General features: G+C 38.7%; 1 protein-coding gene across 1 annotated transcript; it reads right to left on the reverse strand.

The window, feature by feature from the left end:
• Positions 1-1823: 1823 nt before the first annotated feature.
• LOC118827156 (H-2 class I histocompatibility antigen, Q9 alpha chain-like) lies at positions 1824-7782 on the reverse strand. Its single transcript, XM_036598393.1, has 7 exons — positions 7689-7782; positions 5351-5611; positions 4207-4479; positions 3361-3629; positions 3166-3277; positions 1933-1995; positions 1824-1849 (listed from the first exon to the last, which is right to left on the reverse strand). The coding sequence occupies exons 1-7, from the start codon at positions 7735-7737 to the stop codon at positions 1839-1841; spliced, it is 1038 nt and encodes a 345-aa protein (XP_036454286.1). The 5' UTR covers positions 7738-7782; the 3' UTR covers positions 1824-1838.
• Positions 7783-9677: the final 1895 nt, after the last annotated feature.

The raw sequence follows: 9677 nt of genomic DNA on the forward strand, positions 1-9677 counted from the left end.
AGGGTTCTTTAGTGAAGGTAATGGTTCTATTTAGAGCCATGAGTTCTATATAGAACCATTTGCGTCCTTAAACGGTTCTTTGCGTGGTGAAATGGTTCTTCAGATTGATGGAGAATGTGTTGTGTAAGGTTCTGTAAAGAGCCTTTTTTGAAAATGGTTCTGTACAGAACCATCTATAGCACATTCTCCAATCATCTGAAGAACCATTTCACCATGTAAAGAACTCCTTAATCATGCAAAGGGTTCTTTGATTGTTTTTGCATCTGCACAGAACCTTTTTCTTTACTGAAGAACCCTTGAAGAATTGTCTTTTTTTAATAGTGTAAACAATAGCAGAACTGTTTTTGGTCCTATATAGAACCATTTTGAAATGGTTCTTCACATGGATGGAGAATGTGATATATATGCTTCTATATAGCACCAAAAAGGGTTCTTCTGTTATTACAAGCTTGGCGTTAATAATAATAACAGAACCCTTTTAGTGCTATATGGAGCCATTTTTTCAACATAGAATCATAAATCAATGTAGAACCATAAAGGACACATTCCCCATCAATCTGAAGAGCCATTTCCTCATACCCATTTAAAGCATGAACGAGTTCTATGTAGAACTCATGGTTCTGAATAGAACCGTTGCCTTTACTAAAGATCCTGTGAAGAACCATCTTTATTAAGAGTGTAAACAACAGCAGAACAGTTTTTGGTGCTGTATACAACCTTTTTGAATAGGTTCTTCAGATGGATGAAGAATGTGTTTAATATGCCTCTATATAGAACCTTTTTGAAAATGGTTCTATGTAGCATGAAAAGGGGTTCTATTATTGCTACAAGCTTGACACTAACAATAACAGAACCCTTTTTCTTCCTGAATAGAACCTTTTTTAATCTTTCCTCAGACTGATGGAGAATGTTCCATATAGCACCAAAAAAGGTTCTTCTAGTATTACAAGCTTGACATGGTAACAACAGCAGAACCCTTTTTGATGCTATAAAGAACCTTTTTGAGTTGGTTCTTTAGATGGATGAAGAATGCGTGATATGCTTTTGTGTGGAACCTTTTTGAAAATGGTTCTCTGTGGCATGAAAAAATGTTAATGCCACTGTTGTTTCAAGCTTGACACTGTAACAATAACAGAACCCTTTCTGGTGCTATATAGAACCATTTTAAACAAGGTTCAGTATAGAACCATATAGAACACTTTCTGTAATCTTAAGAACCATTTCATTATGCAAACAACCATTTGATCATGAACTGGTTCTATGTAGAACTCATGGTTCTGAATAGAACCATTGCTTTTACTAAAGAACCCTTGAGGAACCTCCTTTTTCAGAGTGTGGGATAGTGGGAGTGCAGTCCAAAGTGTGAAATACGGGGGCAGCTTTCAGTCCTGTTTATCAGAGGGGGTCAGTTTTAGTGCAAGTGTGGATGGGTTCCTACTTCTACACAATACTGCCACCTTATGGCAACACCTGATAAAGAACAGCACGCTTTTAATCTGAACTGACCGTTCATTATTTCACTGTTTAGGAATCTGTTTTTTGATTTATATTAAATCATAATACAGGTGGGAGAGACCCTCTACTCAATATCCCCCGTAGCTCAGGCTTTGGAGACACTAAGGGCCGCCAGGCTCTGTCTGTAGCTGATTGAGATCAGGGCGAGTGGGGCGAGTGAGTGATTTACAACATACAGACTTTATTTATGGTATTCATGATGAAAAAGTAGAGAACTTTATATTAAGACATTTAAATATTTTCTCATAAAAAGGAAGGATGAGGGATTATAATACTGAAAAAAGTACTGAACGTTCATCGTCTCGGTCCTGTTCTCCTCTTCTCTACTCCATTTCTGTAAACATAAACATACAAGAAACGATTATTCACAGCTGAGAGATCTGCTAACTTTCATACAGCCTCAGCTCTCAAACTGACCTGTAGGCTCATAATCCACTGGAGAGAAGATGACCTTGGTTAACACAGACTCGTCTGAAGGTTCTGGAGGAGAGAGAGGGAGGCGGGGTTATGAAATCTGTGCTGATACCAATCATAACGTATAATGCTACTAAAGAATGAAACATGATCTTTTAAATGTAATAATAGCCAATGTTAGGAGAGCATGAGAGCAAAGCGTTGAAGCCAAACTGTGACCTTTGACTTGGGAAAAGTTATCCGAAATTTAGTGCAAAAACAAAAACTTCACATTGTGGGTGCATATTGTGGTCACATCAAGGCACATTCTGTGCAGGGCTGCGCTTGTACATACACTATATTGCCAAAAGTATTCGCTCGTCAGGACTCTGTGCAGGCCAGTCAAGTTCTTCCACACCAAACTCGCTCATCCATGTCTTTATGGACCTTGCTTTGTGCACTGGTGCGCAGTCATGTTGGAACAGGAAGGGGCCGTCGCCGAACTGTTCCCACAAAGTTGGGAGCATGAAATTGTCCAAAATCTCTCGGTCTGCTGAAGCATTAAGAGTTCCTATCACTGGAACTAAGGGGCCGAGCCCAACTCCTGAAAAACAACCCCACACCATAATCCCCCTCCAACAAACTTTACACTTGGCACAATGCAGTCAGTCAAGTACCGTCTCCTGGCAACCACCAAACCCAGACTCGTCCATCGGATTGCCAGACGGAGAAGTGTGATTCGTCACTCCAGAGAACACGTCTCCACTGCTCTAGAGTCCAGTGGCGGCGCGTTACACCACTGCATTCGACGCTTTGCATTGCGCTTGGTGATGGAAGGCTTGGATGCAGCTGCTCGGCCATGGAAACCCATTCCATGAAGCTCTCTATGCTGTTCTTGAGCTAATCTGAAGGCCGCGTGAAGTTTGGAGGTCTGTAGTGATTGACTCTGCAGGAAGTTGGCGACCTCTGCGCACTGTGCGCCTCAGCATCCGCTGACCCCGCTCTGTCATTTTATGTGACCGACCACTTTGTGGCTGAGTTGCCCAGGTGCTTGGTTTTATACACCTGTTGCCATGGAAGTGATTGGAACATCTAAATTCAATGATTTGGATGGGTGAGTGAATACTTTTGGAAATATAGTGTAAATCTGGGTGTTTGACTCTCATAGGCTGGCCCACTTTGGAGGTCCAGCAAAAACGCACATGCACTCTGTGTGTCTTCATGAAGAATTATGTTGCAGATCCCAGTTTTTCTTACCAGACTTTTTCATCATCCACAGCAAAAGGACAACAGCCAAGATTGCACTAATGATGATACCAAATACACGTCCACATGAGACTTCACCTGAAACAGCAGCGTGTTCACATGACTCAGTCAAATGATCTTGAAAATAGAAGATTTTTCCCTTCAGAATCAGATTCTCCTACCTGACAGGTCTCTGCGATCAGACACATGTAGCACCACCTCCTTCTCCAGACCGCTGTGCTGAATGATGCAGGTGTAGTCGTGTCTGTTCAGCTCCTCAGGTGAGACAGTCAGAACGCTCCTCTTCTGGAAGGTTCCATCCTGGTTGGGTAGCGTCTCTCTGAGCTCCACGTCCTCATGCAGATCCTCTCCATTCTTCTGCCAGGAGATCATCACTGCTTTGGGGAAGAAACCTGTAGCATGACACACCACTGGAGAAGAAGAGTCCTTCTGGAACAGAGACGCCTCAGGAGAGACTGGAGAGAGGAGGAAATAGAAGGAAGAGACACAGCATCACATTAAGCAATGCAGTATTTTGTCATGTAATCAGTACTGTTATATTTTACTTACTGATTTTACTGTTAAACTGAAAATGCTCATGTGCAGCATGTTTACCCCACCAGACTGGAGGTGTAATCAGATGGTAGAGCACAGGTTTACATAAGAGTGGGTACTAATTACTGAATAATTCATAGTAGATACTGAATTAATGGGTACTAAATTATTCAAAGGAGTTACTGAATAATTCATAGATAATTCATAGTAGTTACTGGATAATTAACAGATGATTAATAATTCATAGTTACAGAATAACTCAGTTACTGGCTAATTAATAATAAATGATGAATGATTCATAGCAGTTACTGAATAATTTGTAGTAGTTACTGAATAATTCATAGTAGATAGTAGTCGCACAGCATACAGTGGCCAACTCTGTACTGTACACATTAATACATTTTTTAAATTAGACAGGATCTTTGATAATGCATGAGACGTGAAACTTAAGTGTGTGAATAACGGCTGTAGTTACAGTAACAGATCAGATCACTGTACCTTTCCTCTCCAGAGTGGATCTGCCATATCCCACATACTTATTTAACCACCTAAAACAGGTGTTCTCCAGGTAGTTCTTCACCTGAGCAGCCCAGTTTACACTCTCCCACTTCTGTTTGGTAATAACAGCTTTCTGATTAGCTGCAGTCCAGGTGAGAGTGTTCAGATCCAGACTGATGAAGTCTTCTCCATCATAACTGTACTGCATGTATCCTCTCTTGGTTCCATCATCGTGCAGCTCACAGCCGTACATCCACTGCACTGTGTGAACTCCTACAGAGACACACAGGGCTGTCACTATTGATTATATTGAAACTAACCAATAATAATGGACTGAAACTGGCCTTTTAGGTATTCAGAAACGCTTTATTTAAAAAAAATGATGAGACCGTATATCACTATTACATAATCTAAAACATTTTTGCACATATAGGATTGGTTAAATCTTCAGTATGTAAGTAGTTAATCTGGTTTCCACTACTACAGTAATGCTAATTTCAGACAGCACTTGTATGGGATTTGCAGTGTTGTAATTCTCTTTCATATCAGCAACTTGAGGACCTTCCAGCAGGAGAATGATCCTATTTTTCCCCCACCTGCAACCTCCAAAAACCCACCCAAAAGCAGTTCATCTTTTACGCAACATAAAACTAAATTAAAATGGCCAACTTTTGGTAAAGAAACTGGAGTGAGATTTTCAATTTCACACGCGTGTTCCTGTTAATACACTGCAGAAAACACCCATTTGAACCCAGCTCAAAATCATTAGCATGCAGACTCCTCCTTTTCCGAGGAGGTTTACTGCGGCTCTGGTTGTTTTAAACCTCTTAATTATTAGTATTAGTATTAGTATTTGTCTATGTATTTGTATTATTGCAGGTTCACCACGGCTCTGGTTGTTTTAAACTTCTTAAATATTGTTCAGTGGATTTGAGTATTTTCAGGCCTGTTGTTATTTTTTACAGCCACTGTCTGTTTTATAAAGGTCAAGACACTTTTTCCATTTCATTTCTGAGTCCTCCCACATTGATGAATGAAAGGAACTGTATTTCAGAGATAAGTAAGTAGAAGCAGTAAGCAATGAGAGACTGAACTTTACAGTGATCATGGATAAGGGGCTGTAGGGACAACATTTAAAGCTCACCTTCAGTCTGGTTGAATCGCTGCATTAGATTATCCACACTGGTTCTGAAGTTCTCCTCATGACGCTCACTAATCTGGCTCTCACTGTTCCAGTAATCTTCATCCTCATTGTTCCTCATCCAGCCTGTCTTTGGGATCATCTTCCTGATGTTACTGTCATAGTACACAATCTGCTGTCCATCCACCTGACCCACCACAGAGAACTCTGGGAAGTTTATTCTCAGAGTAACTGCAGTGTAGAGGTACTGCAGAGAGTGAGTGGCTGTCAGGATGAAAAAACAATGACTGAAATTATAGAGCACTGCAGTGGTGTTGTCATGCCGTTATGCCCATATTAGGGGCTCCAGGTCTAAAAGGAATGAATGGAGGTTTAGAACATTTCCTCGGTTGCATCCTGCAGTAATCAAAAATGTTCCAAAGCTGATATGTTTCGTCCTGTAAACGTTCTTCTCTTGTATGTCACTGGATCCTCTGAATTACGAGGTTGTTAAAGAGTCGAAATATGAACATTGCGATATGTACACTAATGCTCCTTTCCATAAGCATAAAGTGACTTTTTTATTTCTGTAAAAAGTGAAGAGATGTGGCCCTGTGATGGACTGGCGACCTGTCCGGGGTGATTCCTGCCTTCTGCCCAAGGACAGCTGGGATAGGCTCCAGCACCCCACCGTGACCCAGATAAGCAGTTTAGATGGGGGGTGTGTGTGTGTGTGTGTGTGTGTGTGTGTGTGTGTGTGTGTGTGTGTGTGTGTGTAGTGAAGAGATTTGTACTTAAAATAAAATGATTAAAATTAGCATTAGATGAGCACAATAAAAAAAAAGCTTGACCATTCAATCCTGTTACCAAAATTATACCTAAAAGAATATACATTTATATTTTTAAATGTACATAAATGATATGGTTATTAGTGGTTTGCATACAACATGTGCATCAAGCTAACCACTTCCTGAATGCTGCTTATTTTAGGCTAAAATTGCAACCCTGTTACCCTTTTTTTTAAAACATTCAGTTATTTGAAATGAAAATGGCTTGAATCAGAGATTTTAATAAACATTTTGATAAAAACAATTTTAGCCTTTCTGCTCTATATTGTATACTTTGTGTTTTTACTGCATTAATATCAGCATAATGAGGAATATGAGGTGTTCAACTCCGTTACTTAGTCATTTATGGTGAAAAGTGCAGGTAAAGTGTCTGATATGACAGTCTGAGGTAAATAACCTGTTTTTGTTATTATATGATCAGGACCCAACAAGATAATAAAGGCCCATTTTGAGTTTAGATTGACTTTAAGCGAAGGCAGTTCTGGGGCCCACAGCGGGGGGGGAGGCGTTGCCGCAGTATTAACTGCCTATGTTTTCACTAATTTCTCCATTTATATTCACTTCATTCTATGTACTGTGTCATTCCCCCGCCTTCCCAAGCTCATCTGTAGTAGCAATGAATTCAAATGAATGTTATTTTAATGGCAATAGAAACATCTTATAATGTACTGACTGCATTTTTCTTTCACTCCTTTTTTTCATCAGTTCCATTTACATTATTAGACTGATTTATTTTATTCTCATCTGATTTCTACACATTACAGGTGTTTCATTCTGTTATATAACTTCATTATATTCACTGTTATATAGACATTTTTGGTTACTAGTCTCTTTTATTACAGGACTAAAGCCATTTTAATGTTCTCTATTGATTTAACTGCAGAAATGGTTAAACTGTTGCAGTGCTGAATGTAAACATGGTCTTGGATATTCTGAAGTAAAGACATGCTCATCTTTTACATTTCATTGTCAGGCACCCCGCCCCCCCAGTCAAAGAGCTTATATTATCATATTAAATTATAGAAGTGTATAAGAAAACCTTGGATCTGCCATATACGGGGTTAAACGTCTGGTCCTTTGGAAAGCATTAACAAAGTTATGAGCTAAGACAAAGAGCACTGCTATGTACTGCATGCTGTACTATATTACAGTAAATATTACAATACCTATAAACTGTATTTATATATTGCATTCATATATTACATATCGCAGTTGTCACTGTTGTACCTTGTATCTCCATTTTGTTTTCCATTTTGTTTTGTTTTTCAGTTTTTGACAATCTGTTGTTCTTTACATTGTGTGTAAATTTCACGATGAATGGACCAAAAGAAACGGCCCAAAATGACTTGGGGGAGGGGGAAAGTCTGGTTCCATTGACTTACATTAAAAGTAACGTTTGTTTTTTCCGTCTCCTGTAAAGTTACCATTTTGGAGATACGAGGTTTTCTTCAGACAACAGATATATTACATATAGACATTTGACCTAAACAACTGTTTACATAAAGTAAACTCACCTGCTGATGTCAGATGAACACTGAGTGTGAGAAAAAGGAGAGACTTCATGATTCACTGTATCTTAATGCAGATTTCACAGCTCTCTGCTTCAACCAGTAAAGCATTAGCATGTGTTAGATGTACAGGAAGAGGGTCACTTCCCTCATTTGCAGCCACACAGTACTGAATATTTGAACAGGCAATAAGGTGTCAACCACATTCATCGTTTTAACACTGAACTGGCCAAAGGTAATTAAGTATGTACTCAATAAGCTTAGACCAGTTTCTAGTCCAGATGCTTGTGGACTAAAAAAGTGCAGATGCCATGAAAGCAGAGGCTTTGGTGATGCAAATGCTTTTTAACTCAGTATTTTTAGTTTGATAAAATAGTATTTTCAGTTAATTCTGTTTTCGGTTTCAAGAACAAGCCTAATAAATAAAATTCCTAATAAACATTCAGGGGCAATGTAACAACTCTTTTCTCGACCACTGTTTTAAAGCCCTCCCCTGTTGTAGACATCTGTGCATGTGCAGCAGCCAGATCATGCTGAAAAACATGTTTTTTTTTTACCAAATTCCACAAACTATTAATGCTGTTTTTGTCCAATATGCCCATTGATTTCAGATCTGTTCTTGAAATATTAACAAGGCCTTGGGTTTCTGTTATTTTGGCCACTCTCCATTTAGAGAAACAGAAGCCTGGTCTTGGAAAAACTTGAAATAACTGACCGTTCAGCAGACAAACTTTCCTATAGGGACTTTGATTGAACTCGGAGGAGATACTCGTGACTGAACCGAAGGAGTGGACACACTTCTATTTAGTGGTGGAGGTCTAGTGGGCGGAGTCTTTCTCATATACAGCAGAGGAAAAAACATGCATAAATGGCCCATTTATTTATTTATACTTATTTTATGAGATTTTACATTTCTTTGTTATTACTATTAATTACTTATTTTTACTTACTTTTATTATAAATAAATAATAATATTTTATATTTATATTATATTATATTATTTTATATTATTTTATTTTGTGTATTACCATGGTTTTGAAGTTTGCATCTTGGGGAAAGAAAACACACATTTTTCCTGAGTTAGCTTTACAGAGTTAGCTTCATGGTTGAAAATCTATTTCTTAAAGTTTTAGCTTTAGCTTCAGGATAACATTATTCTTGACGTTATCTCCTTTGATACCTGGTACTCACACAACTCTCTTACTCCACTGTCCACTGTTAGGAGCTCTTGACTATATAAAGGACACCAGAGTTCACATAAAGTTAATCAGGCCGTAAATCTGACTGTTTCAATCTAAAACGCTGTGAAGTTGAGAGCAGCGTGAGAATAGTACACTTTAAGATGTTATCTAGCACCCTGCCACTCTTATGATATACTGTGATAACCAAGCATTTCCGTCTCTAGCTGTCAGCTTAGCCGCCAGCAAAAATGTGCCCTGTGCTGCTGACCACAGCCTGAAAATAACATGCTTAGCAAAAATGTTGCAGAACTGCATTAAAAATGTTTTATATTTATTAAAAAAAGAATCTCGCTTTCAGATATTTACAAGGAATCAAGATCTAGTCTGTAGGCGGAGCCTTATTTCAGCCACGCCCCTGCATTTTAGAGCAGGAAGTGAGGCTGCATCCCTGTCCCTCATGGCCACATGGTGAGCAGTTCGATCCCATTGATTTTGAAGTAAATGTGTCCCAAAGTCTGAAAGTCAGTGTGGAACATTAAGAAATGTCACTACTGAAACATGTATTTTCTGCAGTTAAGTTTTTTTGTGATTTAAGGTGTTTCTGCAACTCTTTGACTCTCCCAAATTAAAAAACTATATGAATTTTAATTTTACCCATTACAGTCTGTAAAACATGTAAAAACATGTAAACAGGTGAACAAAATTGCATATAGTTCTTTTTTAGCGTTTTCATCACTTGTTCCTGTAAAATGTCCTTCCCGCAACATTACAATAACATTCATCTGAAACATTTTCCTTTTTCAATTTCTATAAA

Source organism: Colossoma macropomum, unplaced genomic scaffold, assembly GCF_904425465.1.
Source record: "Colossoma macropomum unplaced genomic scaffold, Colossoma_macropomum, whole genome shotgun sequence".
Lineage (NCBI taxonomy): Eukaryota > Metazoa > Chordata > Actinopteri > Characiformes > Serrasalmidae > Colossoma > Colossoma macropomum.

What these genes read in the sequence shown, in the direction of transcription:
- LOC118827156 (XM_036598393.1), bottom strand. Translation starts at nt 7,737, where the DNA reads ATGAAGTCTCTCCTTTTTCTCACACTCAGTGTTCATCTGACATCAGCA. An exon ending in TGTTCATCTGACATCAGCAG is followed by an intron (nt 5,612 to 7,688) that starts GTGAGTTTACTT and finishes TCATCCTGACAG; the next exon opens with CCACTCACTCTCTGCAGTAC. An exon ending in ATCCACTCTGGAGAGGAAAG is followed by an intron (nt 3,630 to 4,206) that starts GTACAGTGATCT and finishes TCCTCTCTCCAG; the next exon opens with TCTCTCCTGAGGCGTCTCTG.